Raw genomic sequence first — 24,818 nt, 5'->3', positions numbered from 1 at the left:
AAAATTCTGATGTCTGGACACACTACTGATGGTACAGGTTTTTTTGGTGGGGTCTTTTTTGTTAAAATTTTATTTCAGTTACAACTTTCTACCTATAAGCCAGGAAAGATGGTACCAGCCTGACAGTATTCTTGATCAAAACCAAGTTGTGTAATCTGTGAAATGAGGGCAACAGCACATCCTTATCATACTCTAGGAAAATGAACTGGGGAAAAATCAAAGGGTTAAGAATTAGTAGTTTAACTAGGTTTAGAAAGGTATTTATAAAGTACAATACTTGGGGCCAAACATTTAACAAGTACACAAATACATAGTTCACTGCTGGGTAACAACCATCTCTGGTTTTCTCAGTATTTTTAAGCTTCTGGTGGCACATGAAGAATTCCATATATCTAAAAAAATTACTTTTAATTTAAATAGTTTCAGGGTATACCTTGTAAAAAGTACTTTCCACAAAAGTCAAAAATATGAAATAAAATGCTGATATGAGAGGGAATGACATCTACAACATTTTTTAATTTATACTATTCACTTCCTATGAGGTTTCCACAAAAGTTCAAGTGTAGTCAGAAGACAAATACAGAATGAATAAAGCAAAAACTAACCTCATAAACAAAATACACTTTGGCTTTTACATAGATTCCCATGCGTACTACTGCGCGCACAGCAGCATTCATACCTGGGAAAAAAAAAGCAAAATCACATTGTTATAGGTTATCCAATATTTTTTGTATACTACAAATTTTCAGTGTCTTTAAAAAAAAAGAAACATTAATTCATTCCTAAAGACAATGATCAGCATCTATTAAAACAGAAATTTGCTTAGTGACAGTGTAATCAGTCCATGAATATGAAGGGTGCAGAACTATTTGCTTTGTTACAATAATTCCGTGGATGCCAGTATGTGTGTTAATCGGAGATTAAACTGCTGCTGACTGTAAAACAGTATTGTAAAAGTAACTACTAAACCAGAAGCAGAAATTAAATTCATTTCACAATAGTTATTAGTTTTCTATCTAAAATGTAAAACATTCAGCCAGTTAATATTTAGCTTCTTCAAAGGAGCAATTATATTCTAACAGTTCTTTTTTCTGAGCTTTCCAAAGTACACAAGTGTATACACAGTATTTTGGGGGAGCACAGCCAAAGCTCCTGATATGGACAGGTGCCCACTTAAAAAGATAGAACTAGCAGTAAATTAACACAAGAAATGTTGCATGGGCTCATTTGACAGAAAAGTGCCTAAATGCCACTTTGCTTCCCAGAATTGCAAGCTCACATTGGAATTCTCTGCTCACAGACATCTGACAAATTATACTAATGAAAAATCTTCCATTTAAGTCCAATGGTCAAACCTGAGCAACAGTGAAAGTTCCGCTGGTCTCCCTACATGGGTCAAATGAATTTCTGTTACAACCCATCTCTTCAGATACCTTACTCGTTATTCAGGAACTTCCCAAAAGTAATAAAGTAATTGCTTCCATACCACTTAGACACAAAAGATTATGCAAAGCGTGAGGACAGTAGTTAGACTACACTGAAAGAAATAGCCTCAGCACATCAGTTGAAAAGGGATGCCACAAACGTGACAATCCAAAATACTGGGCACCAATTCTCCAAATCTGTTGCACTTAATACCAAAATAGCAAAGTAGTAGATCAGCTCTGCTGTTTGACATAGGTGTGAAGCATTCACCTGTCTGGAGATGTAAAAAGTCGGTAACTAGAATATATAAACCCACAACACAGTAAGCCATAAAGATCTATTCCTACAATATCCACCATTATGGGAAAAAATACTGAGCTATAAAAGCTTACCTGTCTGAATAAAGAATGAGACTGAGGTTCTCTCAAAGAATTATTGCTTAGGAACATACCAGAACATACCTGAAGTTGCCCAATGCAAAACAAAAAAATTAAGTTTGCCAAAATCAAAAGTTGCTTTGTTGTTCATACAGATGTCACTTAACCTTAAGATTAAAATCATGAGGAACAGTGTTTTCCCATCAATTCTGTATTAGGAAATAACAGCAAGAATTCCCTCAGCCAGAGTCAGCCTTTTGACAGAGCTGGAAAAAGTTTTCAAATGCCAAGACAGCTAAAAGCACAGCTTTAGACAATGAACTGTATGATACCAAAGAAAAGCAGAGGATCTCACCTGATTGGCTATACTGAAAATAAAGTTAGCATGCCAAGTCTCAGATGAAAACAGATCTAATACACAGAGCAAAGTTAACTACCCAGTGAAACAGTTCTCATACCAGAGAGAACACCCCCACCCCTCACATACAATGTCCCCTGGAAAGTGGAGACAAAGACCTTTAACTTCATAAACCTGACAGTTCTTCACAGCACAGCTGTTTTCCTCAAACACAAGACATTAGCACAAGCTGCTCCTTTTGTCAAAGTCCACAGCTTGCTTCTATTAATGCACAACATGTTGTGTGGGAGGTAGGGCTTTTTTGTTGGTGGTTGGTAGGGAGGTCTATTGGTGGTTTGGGGGGGGTTTGGGGGGGGGGGGGGGGCAGGGGGGTGTTGTCATTGTTTGTGGAGGCATTTTGGTGGTGAGGTTTTTTTTGTTTGTTTTAGAGATAAGAACAACTTTTTATATTATCCATTTGGCTGCAGATTTCTAGAAGGGTGGCTAAAAGGTTCACTTTCTGAAGGGAAAAAGTTCATCCTCAGCAGGTGAGGACTACTCAGAACTGCCCTTTTAAGAACCTTCTGGTTTTGAGGTTCAGCTTTGTCACCTCTCCCATTTGGCACCTGAGAAGAAACACTAAGACTGTTCCAGGTATCTAATACATGTTCACTTATAAAGACTCTGGTGCCTCATTCAGCAGTAGTCTCTGTATTACAAGTATCTAATTAGGATAAAGAAAAAGTGTCTGTGATCCAAACAGGCTAAAGCAGAACACTTTTGTCAGCAAAAATAAGTATTTAATAAAATAGGAAGACATTAAATAAAAACATTCACATGCCTACCAAAGATATGTACTTGTCTTTTATCTGTTTCTTACTCACATTTCTGCTTTATTGGTCAGGTATCCTAGCTTTTGATCTTTAGCATGCACCTCTCAATCAGTGTATTTTAAGGAAGGGTAGAAACTCTGTTCTCATTACAAATTCTCCAGATCTGCCATACCTTCATTATGTATAAATTAACCTACAAATATTGATTTGGCTTAATGCTCATACTTCTAAAACAGAGTAAAAGATAAGCATTTATTTCTCAAAATGACAAATCCATTAATTCTTTCCATGTGAATATATTCATAATACAGACACATACTTTCTTGGTGAATACTTTCCAGTGTCCATGTGTCTTAAATTATGAATTTCACCAATTTTTCATGTATCTGCTGCAAGACAGGGCAAAAGCCCTAGGGGTGGGGTGGGGAGAGGGGGCAGGAACCAAACCAAACCACAAATTACCGACAGAAAGCAGTACCACCACTGTAACTTCGTAAGGTTATGCAATATACTTTTTATTATTATTTGGCAATGTATATTTTATCTATTTATACAGAAAAAGAACTTGAGTGTTTATCAGCAAGCTCCTAAAGAAGTACCTTACATTTCAGAAGGCCTAAGGACTGAAGGATGTTGTAATTTGGTATCTCCAAGATACAGTTAAAACATCGAAGCTTTAGACTTTTAACATGTTGGCTAACTAAATCTGAATACACTGCTTGCAGTGATTGAAGTATGTAAATACAGAAAATTTCATTAAGTCTCTGTAAAACTTGTCTAACAAAATGGTGCTGTATTTGATTATTTGTGGAGTCTCACAATAGCATTTGTGAATTACCATAACTATGAAATGTAATTATATGCTTATTACTGAAAAAGAGATTTACCAGGTTAACCATGGATTTAGTCCTGAATAATAAATATAGCCTGATAAATATACAGGATTAGAATAGCAGCTTCAAAAGAAAGTCATGAGTAAAACCAGTATTTTTTTTTTTTTGTAGTGTAAGAATTATTTAAAATCCTTCTGAATTACCACTTGCTTTTGCATTAAAGCCTTTGACTGAGGAAAAAATTTATTTTGCTCTTTTGGACTCAGCAAAGATTAAGTAACCTGCAACTACTTACACAGTTTTACATAATTTCTGAAATTAATTTAACAGTTGATAATTTACCATCTTTCTTGATATTGTCTATTCAATTGTCTTTGAAAGCAATAATTCTCATAGCAGGGTTACAAACAGTACTACAGAAATCTTTAAATTATTTTAAAGGCACTCCCTTCCCTCAAAAGGGTATTCCTCTCCCGTGCCTACGTCCTGTTCCACATACATATGCACCACAACAACAGAAGAGTTTGAGTAAAATTAAAACACTATTTTGTGTTTAAGCCAAGTTTTCCTCACTTTAGTCAGCCAGACAGGCCTTTAAATAAATAACTGTAATACTAACCATAGAAAAGAAAAATCAAAACCATGCATCTTGGACAAGCATCAAGAAATACTGAAGTACCACCAATTTTAAAGATAAACATTGGCTTTAATGCATGCTTAATAACTTAGTGCATGTGTTTAAGTGCTACCCTGAATAAAGATCCAGACTTAAAAGACTATACAGCAAAACACAGAAACTAAGGAAAATGTCTAAACATTACCGAACAGAAAGACTTTATTCAAGTATGTGAGTAGAGGTATCAATAACGATGTACGAGCCTACAGTCATCAAAAGGAAAGATGAGAAGAAGCAGTCAAATACAAGAACTGAACAACTCATCAAGGAAACAATTTGTGTTTGTTCCATTTACTTTTAATTACGTAACAGATTTTATTGCATATAATCACAATTATTTTTGATACCTGAAGAAAATACTACACAATTTTTCTAAACAGTAACATTGTATTAGATCAGAACATTCTATTGCAAATATATACAATAGCATAATACCTAGGCTACATATCTCATCAAAATTTTAAAAATATTGAGACTAGCTCCAATCAGAATCCACTAATTACAGAAGCAGTTCCTCCAAAAATGAAATGCATTGAAGTAGCTACACTCATCCATTGATAACTACGTTCCTTAATTTTACATACAAGTTATATTTATATTATACATATGGACACATATATATGTATTTTATATACATGTCTATACACACATACACTATTATTTGCTGGAAAAGGTGGCGGGGGGGGGGGCTAGAATTCAAAAATCCTTTGTAACTATCTTCAAATTACCTAAGTGTTAATAAACTCTGCAATTTGGACAACATAAAAGGAGTGTGAGTTGTTTTGGTTTGGATTCCCGCCCCCCTCCCCCCCCGCCATGTTCTTTGGGGTTTTTTTTGATTTATTTTATTTGTTCAGTGGCAAAATTTCTTTTTCCATCATATGCTACCAGGACAAGATCAGTACGTCTGCACTACCATATTAAACATGTCTTGCCATGTTCCTCAGAAGCCTCTAATGCTTCAAGAGCAGAAATATGTAGATCTTTGCTTCCACAGTCATGGTCTGTGGTATTCTAAAACTCTGGAATGCAAGAGGCTATAGGGTTCTTTTTAGCCATTTTTAAGCTCAATATTTGCTGAAGGAGTCATGTTTTTATTTGTTCAGTGGCAAAATTTCTTCTTCCAATGTAAGTTACCAGGACAAGAGTAGTACATCTGCACTACTATTTTAAATATGCCTTGAAATGTTGGGAAGCCTGTAATGCTTCAAACAGAGATATGTAGATCTTTACACAGTAATGGTCTGCAATATCATAGACCATGACTGCTGAAGTAATCTAAGTCCCTTACTTATGCTCTCTTCCACAACACTAAATCTTTATCTCAAAAATAACACCGTCACATTCAAAGCCAATAAACTTGAGCCAGTAAGTTGGGCAACAACTCCAAGTAGCAACAAACACATCGTTCCCCAACAGTACACAATCACCTTCTGTCAGAAGCTTTCAGATGACATTGTTCCTGCAGCTGAGCCATATCTATCACAGTCCTAGAATAAGCAGTCTGACTGGAGGTTGTACAAACGTAAGTGACCTACGGCAGCCAAAATTGTCTGTGGCAGCCACTGGCAACCAGCATAAGATACAACCAGCATACTTCATGACCTGAAGCAGACCGTGGCCAGAGTCCCACAAAGTGAAGACAGAAGCACGACGTAAAACCCATTTATTAGTCCACCTTTCTGAACCACAACCACTACAACTTAGAAATAGTCCAGAAACAGTACTAACACTTAAGTTTTGAGAACCAGTTGTCAAAACTTCCTTTGCCTCTCAAGGTGAGTATAGCGCAAAGTAATGTTTTAGTTCACAATTTAAAAGCTGGCTAGCTGAAGTGATGGACTGAAAACTTCAGTAGTTACAAACCTTGAGTGTACAAAATACATTTTTTTCTGTGAAATAAATCACTGATAAATTCTTTAACTCCACAAACAAAATAAGAGACCTGTGTTTAAAGTATGGTGACTAAACCATAATAGCTCCAGTATGACATATACACATTCTCTAGTCCTTAACATTCCACGGGTAGTAAAAAGGACTAACAAAAAACCTTTGCAAGGAAATACCACAAATGTGGGGAAGTAATTTAAACCTTAACATGTCCTATAAATAGAAAGGCTTATGTAATTTACCTAATGCTACTTCTAAATTATTAAAAAGTACAATAACAGCAAAGGCAGTGACTTCTATTTTAAAATTATTTCAAGCATATTTTGTTCTAGGCTAAGATTTATAGCCCACCAATCTAAATCAAGGCACCTATTGATATGAAAGTTACGTGTTTACTGCAATGAGTGTTCTTCACACTCAGTTTCCTGTGAGTTTAGTTTGCATCACAGATATTCTGAAGATTTCTAGTGTCTAGTAAATCTTAAAAAAAAAAACCACCACACAAAAAACAAAACAGGAGACTGGAACTCTTTTATATTAGTACTTCTTTTGCCTGCTTCAGTTAGTAGTTTTGCCTCACCTACAGTTTGCTTGAAAATATATTTTCAAACAGCTCTGCAGTAATAGCAGCATACTTCCTTCTGCATACACTTCACAACTTCACTTATCTCATACATTTGCCCTCTGTAGGGCAAATGACCTTGACAGGGCATGACTCATTCTGTCCTTTAACTCATAACCTAGCACGCAAACAGACTTGAGGTTGCGTATTTTACGCATCTATACCATTACCAAGATAGTAAGGGTTATGAACCTCAGCTGTGTTGTGCCATTCAGCTGAAATGATCAAGTTCTAAATTAGAAGAACAAAGGAAAAAAAAAAATTAGGACAACACCACTGCCTACAAAACAACTTGGAAAGCATCCAGTTTACTTTGTTTGGTCTTTCTGACAACCTCACTCTTCAGACAGCAACTTCCACAGACTGTTACTTTTTATCCCTCCATGTGAATATGCTGCAGTTGCCATCTGCCAGATAATAAAGTCTAGATGTTACCCATGGATTCTGCAGGTCCTTTAAATGCTTTAATTCATATAGTGGCAAGTGCAGATTAATACTTTATAAAAAGAGATACATCTGCTGCTGCATTATATAATCTCCAGCCACGCGGAAGCGAGTAGCAGGGCTCAGCCTCTCGCTGAGCATGCTACTGCTGCTTGAGGCAATGCCCTGTCACACTTTAAAATTAAAATGGCGATCTGGCGACCAGACCATTAAACCAGAGATGCCTTGATTCACAGTCCCGCCTAGAATCCTTCAGCAGTGGAACTGATGACACCGAGAGCAGACTGTGGATAGAACTTGAACAAGTGTAACCCCGTCGAGGGGAAAAAGAGAAGCCATTTAAGGGCACCAATCTGCCTTTTCTCCAGAACTGCAACATTTTCCTCTCCCATTGGTACCAAATCCCTTCCACCCCTGATTAGGAAGAGTCGCAGATAATCCCAGGTAAACCCGGGGGCTCCCCGTTATTCCCGCGGGCAGAGGGAGGGAGGATGCTTCTCCCGGCCCAGATGACGCAAAGAGGCGGAATCCGCAGCGACTCGCAGCGGATCACGTACACACCGGCGGCGGGGAGGGCGCGGAGGCACCGCTCCACGCACACCGCTGCCCCAGGGACGCGCCGGGAAAGCGACGGGAGGGGAGGGGAGGGGAGGGGAGGCTGCTGCCTGCACCCGCTCGCCCCCGGGAAACCGGACAGAACGCCCCAGCCGCGGATGCGGGCTGGTCCCCGCCCAAAAAGCTGGGGAAAATGGTCATTGAACTACCGAGCCCACACAAAAAGGAAGGAGAGGCTTCCCCCCACTCCCTCTACTCTCTTCACAAACGCGAATAAGAGAGCCGTTTCTTCTTTGAGTGAAAGTACTTTCGAGACGCTCCCGGGGAGGAAAAAAAAAAAAAAAAGTAATCGTAATTTCAGGGAAGGAGCTAAAAGCAATCACCACTAAACAACTCTCCTGGCAAAAGCAGAGCGAGAGGAGTCCTCTCAAATAGCATGGGGCACTGTACATCTGAAATCTTCATTAACTGAAGCTTCCAACTATTAATACGGATGAGATTTTCTGGTAGAAAAGGGAAAACGAAAACGCAGGAAAACATGACTTCATGACGAAGTATATTGCGATCAAGTCTCTCTTCTTTCCTTTCCCTCTTAGTGTCCATAGGTCTTTTGTTCGCCCTGTCCTGTAGCTAGGACTCCCTCTACACTTAAGAGATTTAAGGAGGTGAAACACGTTTCCAACATCCTCCTACGGGGCTACAGCGTAAATTACCACGTGAGGTTTCTAAACCACGGGTAGGAACACAGAAGTGTGCCTGGTGCCAAAATGAAGTGAAAAGCAGATGAGGCGAGGGCTGGCAGAGCCCCAGCAGCGAGGACTGCCTCCCACCCGCCGTGCAAGGCGGCACGACCTCCTCTCCGGCTCGCATCTGCCAGCCGCCCTCCCGCCTCACTCCCCTCTTCCCCCATCTCCCGAGGGGTGAAGACATTTTGGTGGTAAAAGTTACTGCAGCGTTTCTACCCTCTTCCCTGCCAAGGCAGACTCAGAGGAAACGTGATGAGAAAGGAAGGAGGAAGGGTGCGGGTATGTTTGCAGCTCAGGCGCCCCGGCCGCGCAAAAATGATTTCTCTTTCAAATGATCGCAGTAGGAGAGACAGCTCGAAGGCCAGCATGGAGAGAGGAACCCGAGAACCACGGCAGTCTCGTGTGCCCCGCTCCCAGGGCCCCCCTCTCTCCACTACCTCCATGTGCTCCTACCGGCGCGGCTCCCCGCAGCCACGCCTGAGGCGGCCCATGCTTCCTACTCCCTTCTCGCAGGCGCTGCTACACCCACCGGCTCCTTCCCCGGCCTCCCGCATGGGCGCCCTGCCTGCCGAGGAGGCCCGTTGCGCTCCTGCCTCCCTCACACCAACCCCCGAGGGGCTCCCGCTCCGCTGCCCCCACTCCCCACCCCGTCCGCAGTCCCCCCGCCCGCCCTCCCCCACCGGCTGCCTCTCCTTCCCCTCCTCCTCCCCTCGCTCCCGGAGGGCGCGGCGTGAGCCCCCACCTTGGGCATCGCCGCCGCTGGTCAGCACCCCGATGGCCTTCCCGGTGCCCGAGAGGTTCTCGAAGAACTTCGGCTGGTGATCCATGGCGCTGCGGGGGCGGCCCCGGCGGGCGAGAGGGAGCGAGGTCGCTGAGGGAGCCCCTGGCCGCGGGGCTCTGCCCTGCTACCCGAGCTGCACGCTCCGCCGGTTCAAATATTTGGCCTCTGCGGAAAAAGAGCCCGGGAAAAAAAAAAAGAAAAAAAAAAGGTGTAGGTGTATTTACAGACAGGTATATTTCTCTAGAAAAAATAAGGGGAGCGCGTGGCTGTGTGAAAAAACCCTGGAAGGGGGGGGGGAAGGTGATGAGATGCAGCTCACATCGCAGCCAGCCGCCCGCCTCGCCTCGCCGCCCGCCTCTCCCCCCGCCGCCGCCGCTTCCTCTCCCCGCTCCCGCCGCAGCCCGGCGCGGCGCGGCGCCACCCTCCAACGCCCCTTCAGGAGCGGCGGCAGATGGGCGGGCCAGGGGGCCAATGAGAAGGCGAGCTGCCGCCTCGAGCGGCGGCCGTTGCGGCGGGCGGGGCGGGGCAGTTACGTTCGGCGTGAGCTGGCAGGTGGGGGGGGTGGCGCGCGGCTGAGGCAGCGGGCGGGGGCGGGGCCGCAGGTGGGGGCGGGGCGGGGGCGCCCTCCCTGCCCGCGGCGGCGCCTGGGGCGGGGGCGGTGCGGGAAGATGGCTGGCGTCTTGGCCGGGCGGCCGCGGGGGGGCGGGCGGTCTGCCGGCGGAGTTAGCTCATCCCCTCCGCCGTAACGACTGAGTAACGCCGCGTGCCCCCGCCGCGCCTGTGCAGCTGTAGGAGCGGGTTCCCCGGGCAGCCCTTGCCGCGGGGGCTCTCCGCGTTGTGGGGTTCCGTTCCGCGTTGTGGGCCGCTCTCCGCGGGGTGAGTCTGGGGGTGCCCGGCCCGGCCCGGCCCGGCCGTCCTGCGTGAGCCCCTGCCACGGCCTGGCGGGCCGCTGCCGGCGGCTGGAGCGGGACATCCGCGCCCAGCGTGGCGGTTGCTCACTGCCCGGTTCTTGCAGGGCGGCTCGGCCTGCCCTCATGCTCGGCTCCTGCTCAGAAGGCTCGCATCAGTGGGCGAAGAGCGCGGCGCCCGCTGTGGGCGCAGAGTAAGCGAGGAGAGTTACTTCTGCCGTCTGGCAGGGCTTGTGTCCCAGGGTCTGGGCCACGTCTGCCTTGTCAGACAGGGAAACCCAGAGGCCTAGAGCTTCCTTCGTTCCCTTTTTGCCCCTCTCATCCCCTCTCAGGTATGTCTTGTTGCTGTGGCATCCTGGAGCGGTAGCAGATGTTCTGGCGCAGGTAGGAAAAGGAAGTTACTTCCTGTAAGTATTTACAGCTTAGAGACAAGTGTCGAGTCTAAGGGAGCGACAGAGGTTAAGCAGTTGGGACAAATTACTCTAGGTAGGAATCCCACTCTTTCTGCCTTCCCTTTTGTTCTCCTGTTGCGCACTGATGCTTTTTCTTGGGGAGTGCTCAGTACTGACAGAGAAGCACTCTCTTAAACTCGCTGTGTTATAACGCCGTGTTGGAGTACAACAGAAACAGCTTAAGACCCCGATTTTGTTAATTTAAACAAATGAAGCTGTATTATCCAGTATACAGTTCTTTGTGGTACTTAGCATAAGTAAAAGTATTTGTGGAATCGGGGGCTAAGTTACTTGCCCAAAGTTATAAAGCAAGTCAAGGAGAGTCAGGAACGGCAGCAAAATGCTGACTTCAGTTTTGTATTTTAATTGCTAGAATAATTACTGCTTTTATTGAACATCATCACATCTTAGACTTAACTCACATTGTAAAAATACACGTGCTCATCCTGTTAACTTTGACACAGACATGCAGAAGTACACTCATTTGGGTAGTTCAGTCAATATTACTCATAGATAAATGTTTGAAGAAACCATACCTGCAAATATATATCTATGCCTAGTATGTGGGCAGCTCATGTTTGCAAATCTACTCAGAGGCTAAAATGAGTGTGTGATTTGACAGTGGAAAAGATGCATTGCCAAATAGTTTGCATACCATGAACAATAGTGATTCTGCAGGGAATTTACTGTATTCTTTCCTGAATCTGAAGAGAGCTCTGAGTCGTAGATTGTAACAAAGATGAATTTTTGTTATAGAAATATATAAAGCCCCACTCTGTTCAAAGGGTTCTGGTTTGAATTGGAATCACATTAGTTTCTTGGCGACTAGGTCTGCAAAAGCTAAATTAGTGTCTTTAAGTGATTCGGGGCTTGATCCAAAGCCTGTAAAATCAGTAGGAAGGTCTTTGGCTAATACAAACTTTTATGACTACTTAAGATCATGGACCTATGATAGTATGATAGTCATCTGAGCAACACTGTGAGGAAGCTTTGCATGGGTGCTGTCTGGTTTGGTGAAGATACTTAGCCATTCTTTAGAATTGGCTTACTTTGTTCTGTTCAGTGTAGCTAAAACATTCACACTTTGTCTGGAAGTAGACTTGTCCCTCTTGCTTCCAAATACAGCCTTGAGGCTAAGAAGCTATTATTTTCTGAAAGTATTTTTTTCTCCAATTGCCTTATGGTACATAATGAACTTACAAGTGATGGGGTTTCTTCACCCTTGTCTAACTAGGAAGCTGCCTATGAGTTCACTGTTTTCATCATTTATTATAGCTACTCACTGTTCTTCAGCAGAGCTCTTGGGAAAGAATTGTATTTTGTCTGTGTCAAGTCATTAATATAGAGGTGGGAGGAGAGGAAAGGATGTGGAACTGTTTGTTCCTGAGGCTGTCTTGATATACTTAAATATCTTCCAGCAATACAATTGCCTATAATATTAAACGGAGTGAATTCTTGGCTTAAGTATTGAAGATTATTGGGGGAAACAGTCTTATTTAACTTTGTGGGATATAGTTGCAATGCAGCTAGGTACACGTGTATAAATCATACTGACACTAAGAGAATGCCCTCTTTTGAGATATGGAAACTGATAATAAATAAACTGCATATCTGAATAAAACCTTGGCAGGTAATTTGCACGCTACATCAGGCGCCCTAATTGTCCTCTTACTGTAATACTAAATAGAATCAGTTTGTCTGGGATAGGGAGAGGACAGGTGGGTTTTGACTCTCCCCTGATACTGACCATTGCAGATGCTCTGCTGCATCCTTTTCCCTTTGCCTGTTTTTTCCCTGTGCCATCTAGATCAAGCCTATCTACCCATCTTTAAATCTTATCACTACCTAAGAAATCCTGAATGATCGTTCAAAAATACTTCGGATTGCTACCCACCTCAACTTACTGTGCCAATGTCATTACACGTGCTGCCTTTGAATAATAGGACAGTTCGTGCCATGGATGTAATATCACAGATGCATCCAGTACTTCATTTGGCACATCTTCCATTGAAATGAAGTCAAACGAGGAAGAACAAGTCATGTCTGAAAAGAATGAGATTATTGCATGAGTAACAGAGCTGAATGAATGGATTTCCAGTGGACTGAAACTATTTTCTACAGCTAGACCTTTCTTTCATATGTGGATTCTCTGCCATCGAGTGGTATGTGAGCCCGCACTTCAGGTTTTTCTGAGGTGCTTATAGGAGCTGTCTGTTCTGCCCAACTATCGTTTTTTTCATGAGACTTATGAATCATAAAGACAATTAACTTTTGCGTCGTCAACTTTTTAATATTATTAAAAAACAGGCAGAGAACAGAGAATGAGATGGAAGGATTTACAGAAATTCCAGCATTTTAAAATGAAACAGCCTAGTCATGGAATGCACAGATTAGCATGAAAAGAAGGAAAGAAGTAATTGAGATATCATTTCTGGGCAGATGGTGACACTGATTTATTTAAGAGAACTGACTGCTTTCTTCTGTTAATACTACAATACTCCCTGGGCCTACATGTTACATATTAACTCTTGTTCTACTTAGTCTGTTTCTTGCTTGTTTTCACCGTTCAGTTGTGTTGTTCTAACAGTATAAATTCAGGGGCTGGATTCTATGGGTGGGTTTTTTAATTTGTCTTGCATAATGACAGTGCTAGTGACACTAATGTACCCAAGGCTTTCTTTATGCTAGAAATATAGGATGTAAATGAGAAGAAAGCTAGAACTAGTATGAGACAAGAGATATTGGAAAATCTCCCAGAGATTCGAAGGACTTGCTATTATGGTTGGGTGAGGAAGGAAGGGACATGAGGGCAATGAAAAGCTAACACAGATTTGAGAAGGGGACATGATTGTATCCAGAATAGGTAAGTCTTTTAATAAATATTGAAACAAGATTTTCTAATGTATTTTTCTTGTTTTTATCTCTAGTTGGTACTGATTTTGTTAGGGAGAGAGCAGCAATTAACACAGCCTTGGAGAGGTATTTACTTAAAACTCTGACCAATACAGGCATTATGGAAAAGGTAATCAAAATATTAATCTGTTACTTCCCAGTAGTCATATAAAATGCATCAAAATCATTTTCACTGTAAAAATAGATAGTATCTCAAGTCACTGTAGTATCAGCTTTTAAAACAGAGGGAGTTGTATCACTTGTTTATGAATATCCCCATTTAAAACAGGGACAAAAATACTTAGTAACATACTGTAGCAAGTGTAAGCCATTTCAACTGCCTGAGTCGGTGCAAGAAGTGGGAAAGGGAAAATATGTCAACTGTAAAGGATGTTCCATTATTTTCAGTGAGAGATGATAATGTAAAACATCACCATGTTCATCGTGAAAGAAAATCATTTACTGAACATCAGCTGCAACTTCTTCTTGAATGTCAAATGGCTGTTGCTTGAATATGCTGTACCTGACATTTCAATTGAGAGTTTCGGGACTAATCTAAGGCGTTAATGAAATCCCCACTAAAATCAAATGGCAAGACTTTTTAATGGTGCTTGAATCAGGCTACGTATAAAAGAAGAGCACAAATCTAATCCCTAAGTTTACTTAACTATAATGATTCTTTATTTAAAAAAAAAAAAAAAGGGGACAATGATTGAGCAGTATTTTTCTAGAAGCTATTTCCTCCACAATGTTTTTGTTTATCTCAGAATCTAAATGTGCGCCAAGATTAAGCAGTAGCACATCAATTCCTAGCAAAAATATTTTGACTGGGAATGTTGTTATAAAACTTCAAAACCAGGAAGTATTGTTCAGCTCTTACTAGCTTTGAAGCCTCCATGGTTTTATGGCAAATGTTCTATAAATAGTTATATGGAAAACGTGTCAGTGTTGTATTTAGGCTTGATAGTTATTTCTTCCCTGTAAATTCATGTATCTTTTCTTAAATGACATGTACTGAAATTTCCAATTTGTGCTCAACAGGTTCATTATGTGACATTGTTCTTTCTTCCTCCTGCTGCTAGCTGCTAAATTCACTGTTCAGTGCCACCATCAAACAAATATTATTAATATGCTATGTATTTCTAGGTTATTTAACTTTCAAACTTTGATTCTTGAAAAAAGCAATTTCTGAGGCCCTAAATGAATCTTTCTGTGGTTTGACATGACCTGGAGTCTACTTCTTAATTTAAAGGTATATTTTTCTTGTTTTATTGGGTAGGAAAATTCATGACTGAGCTAAGCACCACCCAAAAACATTGCCAGTCAAAGAGGATTTGTGTTATTGTGAAAGATATGTTGTGTCAGATATACTAGGTTTTGAATAATTGAGCTAGTGAGAATTGAGCTAGTGAGAATAAAGTGCTAGTTGTACATGTAGCATAATTGCTCAGAGGTTTAAAAAACTCAGAAACAGAAAAAGCTGCCTAAGACACTTCATTAAAAGGAAACATTGTACTAATTAAATGGCTAATGAAACATACAATTGACTAAGTTATTTCTCCTGGTTTGGGGGAGAAGAATACGTAAGCCTTTCTCACCTAGAAAACTTCCACAGTGAGCCGTCATTTGGCACCACAGGATAATTTGAAAGCTTGCCATACTATGAGCCACAAAAGGTATATGTCTGGTTGGGAAATGGGTAGGGCCATGTATACATGTTCATAGTCTGCATTAAAAGGATATAGACTAATCGTGGTGTTCTCAGAATGTGGTCCTTTTGCAGCTTTCTCTTAAGTAGTGAAAATGATCTGAAGATATTGAGGAGATTTCTTACTGTTTGTGTGATGTGAATTATGTAGGTTTACTTTAATGATCAATATAAAAATATGAACAATAACGTTAGAACATTGTCTAGAACGCAGAACTTTCTTATAGATGAGTGCCCTAACACCTTGATTAATAGATGGTATTATCCTTTGTAGAGTACTTCTGGATTAGTGAATCCTTGTAACAGCTTCAGCAGGAGTGTTGGAGTGTCCTCATCCAGAAAACTGTCTTCCTGACTGATAAGGGGGATTGTGGAGGAAGCCTTCAACGCACTTGGGCAAAACTGATCTCAGGAACATGACTTTCTCGTCATATGCTGTAATCGTTAGGCTATATTATATAAAAGGTGAGCACTGTGGAATTTTACATGGAGGTCACTTCCGTGGTAGAGTGGATGATATTAAGGAGTTCTCTGAAGATTTGTTATATCATATTCTTCAGCCGAGTTTGGTTGGAATAATGCTTAGTCTTTTGTTTCCGAAAAGGCATGAATACAGGACACATCAAGTAAGTGTTTCTGTGGACTGGGGCCAAATGGGCAATTTGGCCTGAAGCTGTCTCCGATTTCTTCCCTTGGCAGAATAGCTGCAAGAGAAAAAATTCTGAAAGAACTAGGAGTGATAAAGAAGAATTTGTATGATTTGCGTAACTTGGGGTTGCTCAAGGAAAGAGTAACCTCTTCCCCTATTTTATGACCTTGGGGATCATGTTTACATGGAAAAGAAAAACAACCAAAAAATCACAGAAATATTTTTCTACTTGAAATTATGTACCCTTAATTATACTTCAAGAAATGGTACCATTAGTAATGATCTAATCTAATCTAATTCAGTTGGTTTGGTAAGTGTAACTTAATTTCTAAATGTAAGCTCTGATGTTCTACAAACATCACAATGGTTGTTCCCTTCCACAAAGACTTGAATTTTATAATCTTGAATTAACATGACAATAATTAAGGTAATATAAATGTACTTACAGTGTTATTGATATGATGAATTAAAAATGCAGTCCCCTCAAATATATGCCGCAGTTCCCATGATACTGGAGAATTTTAGTTTATCTAAAATTAAAATAATTGAAACTGTGATTTATGATTTGCAATCTTTGCATGTTTTATAATAAATAAGAATTAAACAAATGAACTTGTTCTCCATTACATTGTAAATACTCAACTTCCTACTTCCTGTATGTTTTTGCATAAGTTATAGTATTTATATTAATTTTATTAATACTGATAAACAGTGGATTTTATATATTTCTCATGGGATCCTTTTCCCTTTGAGGATAGATTTCACTCTTTGCAATAGAGGTATGTATATTTTCTTTGCAGTTTTGTGGCTTGCCTGAAAATGGAAGCTCCAGCAATGCTTAAAATAATCTAGGTGGTTGTGGAGACTTCAAGCAACCATTAGTGATAAATTGCTCAGATAAGTAGAATGATACATGACTGCACTTTTTATTGTAGCTGCTATGACCCTAGTCCTTCAAAGGCTCTTGCTACTCACTGTGGCATCTTACTATTGGACTGAAAGAGGATTCAGTATTCAAAATACCTGAACCTAATGGAAACATTAATTTTGGGGATTGTGAGATGGGGGAGAGCATAACTGGTCAAAATGGAATGTATTCCAGAGTGTACAGGGCATCTGTCTCCTCCACAAACTAGCTGAGCAGTACAGTGCCACAAAGTTGTCTTTCTGCAGGACTGAGGAGACTAGAAAAGCAATTTTGGTAGTAAAGCAGATAGTGGGGCCATCATTAGAGCTTGTGTGTTAGCACTCAGCAGTTTCTGAGAGAGATTAAAAGTACTTAGAGAAAGCAATAAAGTTAGGTATTTGGTCCAAATAATTTGCACTTCAAGAAGCAGTCTTTACCTTTGATTTTTTGTTGCTGTTTTATTCCGTAATGGTGTTGTGAATAATGTATAACAGCAAAGATTGTTTCGTCAAGAGGACGTGCTTATTTTTACTTCTACTGTGTCCTGGTCAGTCAATACCTCTTATTTCCTAGCATGCTCTTGCTCTCTCACTCTTTCTCCTCCCCACTTCAGCCTTCCTTTTCTTCCTTTCATTTATTTTTCTACCATCTATTTTCTTTTGCTCCTCCTTGCTTTCACTACTTGCAGCTTCCTTCCCGTCTCTTTCTTTCTTTCTTTCTTAACGCTGAAGATAAGAATGTCAGGGTTTTTTTCACTACTGTTAATAGTTTTAGTATAGTAGTTAACTGGTAAAAATTTCATATTCTTGCTTCTAAGTATCTTTTATGACACTAATTTGAGATCATAACTGATGATGAAAAATATGGAATGTTTCTATTTGTGGAATGAAAAAATATCCTTTAATGGCTAGCAGAGTCATTTTTATTTGCAAGAAGCCAGTACGGATGCCTTATGCAATGTGGTCTGTTTTCTTCCTGTGAAGGGAATTGATAACATCTTCTCATTTCTCCTTGCCTGCAAAATTTAAGTAGTTAGCAGAGATTTATTTAATACTGATTTCTTGTAAAAATGCATTTGTGTGCATCCTTTGCTCAGGGTGACACCAGAAAAGGTCTTATCTCACATTCTGTAGCACAAAAAAACCCCCCAAACAAACTCAAACAAAAAACATATTGCATATACCAGAACCTACAGTTTAGAAATACTTTGACAGGCACAGCTGAGAAGTTAAGTAATGTATTTAAACTGTGGAACAGAGCTGAGAAAAAAATACAGATTTATTTTTTTATTTACAGAGTTAGTAATGTTGTAAGCTTATATGGAGTGTAGTATTTAAGAGTATGTGCTAGTGCTAGGAACATATTAAATATCTGGCTTCTTACACATTGATTTTTTTTTTTTTTTCTTTGTACTTGTGTTATAAGTTCTCGGAATTCCGTAGAATTCTAATAAAGAAAAAAATTGATTTCTTTGATTGTTTGTGCAAGTGACCAAAGTCCTTTTATGATATGTTTGCGTAATACCATTAGGATCATTATGTGAAAATAATCAGTGTATTGTGAATAAATTGAATGGTGATTGTTGCGATCAGATATAAATGGAGCATGTTTAATGTTTACAATTATCAGGCTTATCATTTCCCTTCCAGGAAGGCAGTATTTCTTTGATGTCGAATGCCTCTATTTGCTGCTGAGACTAAATGCCTCACACAATATCTTGTCTTTAAAATATGAATGTTGTGTATTAAATAGTTGCTTTTAAAAAAAAAAAGTAAGCAACTGCTGAAAGAACAGGTGCAATAACAACAGCTCACTGGAGAGATTAAAAAGAAAATCCTTCTTACTGCAAAGGGAAACAAATATTCTACATAGATGAAAAATTAACTCATTAATTAGCATGATATAAGAGCTTATCTGTCACAGTATTTACTCTATTGCTTTTGTGAGTACAGATCTTGATCAAATTAAATTTTACTCACAGCAGCAGCTAGCTCAGTTTTGTGATGTGCTGGAATAGATTCTAAAGGAGTAGACAGGAGTAGGAGAGGTCAGTGGGAGTTTGGGAAATAATGTGTGTTGGGCTGGAAGGGGATCAACTGAATTCCAGGGCAGGATGAGCTCCATGAAGAGTTAGTAGGTGTTTTTAGCTACTTCTGGGAAGCTATGGTCTAGATCTTCTAGTCTTCCTCCCTGATACACTTGTCCATAGCCAGTCTAATTTCTCTCTGAGGTCAAGATCTGCTCCTGTGAAGCTTCATTCCATTTTAGTGGCATAAGGTGATGCTCACCAAGCGCAAACTAGACACCTGTGGCAAAGTGCTTCCGTTTCACTTGGTGACTGAGAGGGATAGGAATTCCCATCCCATCCCTGAAACAATTCTGCTGCAATGCCATTGTCCTTATCTTGGGATCCACAAGTCCTTGAGCGTCATGCATGTACCATATAGATCTAGCAAGTGGCTGCCTTAGGAAACCCTGATACTTTCCAGTATGTAGGCCCAGACTAGGGTGAATTACTGAAACTTCAATAAGCAGAACAGAGGACAAAATTAATCACGTAAGGATAAATAAGACAGGAACAGAGACAGCAGAGATAATGTCTGCTAGGAAAAACATTTTAATGCCTTCTTAATGTTCATATTGCCACCAATAAAAATAATTTATCAAGAATCACAAAAGAATGTGAACTGCTATGAGGAATATTCACTTTTCTTACAACTTCTACCTTGGAAGTTTTCAAGGCCTGACTGGACAAAGGCCAGAATTCAGTGTTGACCCTGCTTTGAGCAGGAGGTTGAATTGAGGTCTTTTGAGGTCCCTTTCAGCCTAAATTATTCTATGATTCTATAATTCTAAATTTTACTCAATTTTGTGAATTACTAAGAGGATGAATGTGTGTAATAGTTTCTTAGTTGTATGGATTAGAAAGCAAGTATTCATATATCTTTAAGTGCATTTACAAGTAAGCAGATGATTGAAGGCATAAATTTCTGAACAGTTTTTCTTTTATTTTGGAAAGATAAAAACTTTGGTTACTAAAAGTATTCAGAAGCTATTGTTTTCTTCTTGTTTCCAAAGCTGACTGTATCCAAGTGCTAGTATGAAGAAGTAGCTGTAAAAAACAGAAATTCTTTCCAAGACAACCAGAAAACTACTGATCACAGTCGAGTTCTTTATGCTTCTTGCCATTTGTACTTTCCTTCTGAAAATAGTTTTATTATTGTTTCACTGGACTTCAGCCTGTTACTTAACTCAGTGCTTTCACAGAAAAATTTAAGCAGAAATTTATTGTCAGAAGCAAATACATTAAGTTACCAGTCCTATACACAAGATAATTAAGTACAGCTTTGTGTCTGTAATTGGAAACACGATTCTAGTAGCTTTCCTTAATAGTAATATCCAGTGCTGTGGATCAGGTCCTGTGCTGCAGCCCCATAGTATGGAGAAACCTTGTCTAGGACAACACAGAAAGAGATTGCTCCCCTACCAGGGTCACAGATTTGGGGTAGTGAAGCTCTGACTTATTTTTTAATTTTTTATGACGTGGGAAGGTTGGCACAGGTCTCACAACTTTGCTTTCACAAGTGTAATGGTACAGCTATCTTTGACTTTTTTTCCCAGGGAATTGGAAGGTCCATGTGACTGACGTCTTCCCCTGTGTCCCCAGTGTAGGATGTGGCCATACTTTGGGGTATGGTATGGTGTCTTTCAGGAAAGGAAAAGTGTCAGTTGCAGGCTAAAAACATCTGAAGGAGGGTTATGCACGTGGTTAGACTGCCAGCCAAGTTGCAGCTGCTCTGAAAGTATTTTTGTTTTAAGAAAGAACCAGTGTAGCTTTAGAAACTTGGGATCCTGAGAGGAAAGTCTTACTGCACAGTGACAGGGTGAGTAGCATGAGTCAGTGCAAGGTTGTGATTAATGAGCAAACAGGGAGCACTTCATAGTTTGAAAAGAGTCAAACCCAGGGGGGTACCTAGATGTCCAGGGTAAAGAATTGTTAGAAGCGTGGAGAGGCCAAAATAACTGAAATTGCAGTCATTTTCTTTGTAACTGTTAGACCCAGAATTTCCCCGAAATCCTGGTCATGTTTGCAGTGCAGACTCTGCTCTGGTGTGGGTTAGGGCTTCAAGTTAAACTTCATTTGCATGAGATAACAGGCAGTTACCTGAAAGTTATAAAATATTTCTTACTTGCTTTTTCCCTATGCCACCCACAGTGGAAGTGCAGTTTAAAAGATCATAGAAGTCTGAGGTAGAAATGGTTGGTTAGGCCACATATCTGATACCACAATACAAAATTATTTTCCATACTTTGTTTTCTAGTAACTTAGTATTTCATTAACAAGCACAACTGTTAAAACTGATTGATGGTAATCTTTCATCCCCACTGTTACTATTACTTTGAGATGTGTGTGAATAGTAACAGTGTTGTTACCCATGCTAAGTTAGGAATACTGGGCATTGTTTGTTTGTTTGTTTTTAAAGAAAAATGTTTTTATCAGTGACTTGAATATATACATTTAGGTTCTGTGTTAATGATACCTCTTCTTGAATATAAAGCTATAAAATAATTTATATTAATCTAAAAGTTTCAGCTGTATTCAGCATTCATTCCTCTTTAACTGAAGACTGCTTAAACATTTTAAGCACTATTTCTAGTACGCTTCGCCACCACTGTTCTACAGTTTTGTGTCAGTGACCTGGACTGCCATCTGTGTTCTTGACCCAGTGGAATCACTCCAAGATAGGTTCATTTTCAAGTCACCTTGTTCATTTGTAGTGCTGATTGTGTATGAAATGTGACAAGAAGTACACCACTTCCTTTATAAGATATAAATGTAAACATCAAAACAGGATAATAGTATCACATTTTCAAGTTTTGTTTGCTTTGTCTCCTGTGTTCTGATTGCAACTGCCCTTTGCAGTAATAATCCATGGTTTGCACGTACATGTTTTAAAATTCTTGTATGCCACAACTTTATGGCAAGCTTAAGCTCCATAAGCTAAATGGCAAGCTGTTATGATGGGGGGAGAAGGAGGGTTCTCTGGAGTATAATTCAGAGCAGCTATTTTTTTCTTGTTAGCTACAAATAGCTTCCCTGGTTTGTAACAGTCCTTGAATACCAAGGTTTTTTTTCTCTTTCGAGTATTTCTCAGAGTGAAGATGACATAAAATGGCAATGCAGGGCTGCTTTCTTCTGATGCAGTGGTTAGCTCAGAATGCTCATAGCACCACGTAGGTCTTTAAACTGAAAACCATGCAGTCTCGTGAAATTATAGAAACAGGTGTGTGGTGCTCATTTGTCCTTTTTTTCACCTGTAAGTTCATGTTAAAAAGCTGATACACTACTGCTTTCCTAATGTTGCTTAAACAGCTCAGTTGCTGTAGCTGGATAAAATCACCAGTAGGAAAACGTCTCCCATTCCTGACTTTGTCTCATACTGTTCTTCTGCATCCCTCTTGAGATGCCTCTGTGCAAATGAAATGTTTGAAAACTTCAAACTTTAAATAACTAGTGTATGTTTTGTTTGTCATATGCTAATAACATAAATATCTCAGTTTTCACTGGTGCCTGCTGTTCTTGCCGTTCCTGTACACCACCAAGTCCTCTTCTGCTGAGTAATAGCTGGGTCAAGGACAGCTACAAGCTCTTACTATATTTGATACACTAAAATATACATACTGAATCCGAATGACAAACCCAGTGATGTAATGTGCTTCATTAAATTAATTAGTTCAGGCTACAAGGAGGGTACCACTTGACTTTTAATGTGGTGTTGGTTATCTGATATAGAATGAGGAAGAGTTTAAGATGAAATTACATGGATTGATATTGGAAAAAGCCTACAAAAGTAAGAATGCAGGCATACAAATCTTCAAAATAATCGTGGAGCTAGCTGCATATTGGAAAGAGTGACAGCTCTCTTGTCTCTTCCACGGGTTGGAACAGGAGACTCATTAATAAACCTAGTCTCAGTGAAAATGCTATTTAATACAACCTCTGACTCAGTATTGTCTCCTGAAATACGTTGTTTATTTAAAAGATTGTCTTTACTACATCCTCAGATGTCCACACATCTTGTGTTTATCAAGGCTACTACACAGGTATGAGATTTTACACAGATGCTTTTAAGATAAAATTTTGAGTGTGAATACTCAACTGGTTCAAGAAACTATTCTTAACGTTTGCTATTGCAAATTCCTCTTGGCAGATAAAATCAAGTGTGCTGGAATCAAATAGTTGTGATAGAAAATGATATTTTTAAGCTTGTGCTTACTAGTGACGTCAAATGGAGGAAAAAAAAAATCTAGTCTATTCCAAAGTGCTGTTTCATAGTGTATACAGTCTGCTTGCTTTATTTATATTCTGAAATAATTTCATGTTGAAATACATTGTAAAAATATGCTAAATAAGATAACATATATTTAATTCTGTATCTACAGCTTTCTGAGACAAAGTATAGGCTGTTTAACATGATCACTCGTTCATATTTTTATGTCTGTCCCTTCCTTCCTCCTACCTCCCCCTTTTTTTCTCAGCACACAATTAGTGTTTTAGAAGATGCTGAATAACATTTGTCTTTTTCCAAATGTTGTGGTTTAACCTGGTAGGCAGCTAAACACCACACAGCCGTTAGCTCACTCTCCCCCTCCCCAGTGGGATGGGTGAGACAATCGGAAAAAAAAGTAAAATCCATGAGTTGAGATAAAGACAGTTTAATAGGACAGAAAAGGAAGGGAAAATAATAATAGCAATAATATACAAAATAAGTGATGCACAATGCAATTGCTCACCACCCACTGACCGATACTCAGCCAGTTCCTGAGCAGCGATCGCTGCTCCCCGGCCAACCCCCCCGTTTCTATACTGAGCATAACGTCATATGATATAGAATAGCCCTTTGGCCAGTTTGGATCAACTATTCTGGCTGTGCCCCCTCCCAGTTTCTTGTGCACCTGGCAGAGCATGGGAAGCTGAAAAGTCCTTGACTAGCATAAGCAGTACTCAGCAACAACTAAAAACATCAGTGTGTTATCAACATTCTTCTCCTACTAAATCCAAAAAACAGCACTATACATGCTACAAGGAAGAAATCCCAGCCAAAACCAGGACCCCAAAGCATAAAAACCTTTAGCAATTCTAATGATGTTTTTCAGGAAATAAAAATGAAAATAAACCGCTCATGATAGTGAGTTATGCATTGGTATTTTTTGACTCGTGTTGCATTTTTGCTGTACAAAATCAGGATTGCTGTTAATCTGCTCTTCACTGCCTAAGTGAAGAACTGATGCTATTATCTCTAGCTGGAGTTTTTATCATGTTATAGCCAAATGTTTTAAAGCTAACTCAGATATTTTTGTACTAGCCTGTGCTGTAGAGAGATGTCCTCAGAATGGTCCTTAATGGAGACCTTATACCAAGGCTAGCTCAAACCTCTTGTCAGTATCTGGCATACACAGTTTATTGTGGCCATGGTCTGTGATTGTTTTCCCCCAGATAGAAGAGACTTCTTGGTTTCGTATGTTGCTTTAACTTACCTGCATATCTGCAAATACACAGAAAAATATGTTCCTATGAAGAGAATATTGGTTGTTTTATTCATTGAACGTCCAAGAAGTTTAGAAGTTGCCAACTTTTCCAGCAGGAATTAAAGTGTCTGTCTTTGGCTCCTCCTTGCAATGCACAGTGTCACTGCTAGATGCCTAAAGATTTCCTAATCCTAATATATCTTACTCTGTGGTAGGAGATTGGGATAGTTATTGTAAAAACGATTCATTCATC

The 24,818-nt window shown here is 40.0% G+C and overlaps 1 protein-coding gene across 6 annotated transcripts in view; it reads right to left on the bottom strand.

Annotated features, from left to right (window-relative positions):
- PFKP (phosphofructokinase, platelet) overlaps positions 1 to 9,565 on the bottom strand; it is a 46,392-nt gene extending 36,827 nt beyond the window's left edge. For 5 of the 6 annotated variants that reach the window (XM_075706403.1, XM_075706407.1, XM_075706406.1 and 2 more), the window contains exons 1-2: positions 9,481 to 9,565; positions 606 to 679 (exon numbers count right to left, since the gene is read on the bottom strand). In XM_075706403.1, the coding sequence (XP_075562518.1) occupies positions 606 to 679; positions 9,481 to 9,565 (159 nt within the window). Of the gene's footprint in view, positions 1 to 605; positions 680 to 9,480 lie in introns of those variants that run through there. The other variant, XM_075706408.1, reaches the window with a different exon arrangement.
- Positions 9,566 to 24,818: the final 15,253 nt, after the last annotated feature.

Source organism: Pelecanus crispus, chromosome 2 (genome assembly GCF_030463565.1).
Source record: "Pelecanus crispus isolate bPelCri1 chromosome 2, bPelCri1.pri, whole genome shotgun sequence".
Lineage (NCBI taxonomy): Eukaryota > Metazoa > Chordata > Aves > Pelecaniformes > Pelecanidae > Pelecanus > Pelecanus crispus.
Note: the sequence above shows the minus strand (reverse complement) of the source record. Positions and strands in the feature narration are given on the sequence as shown.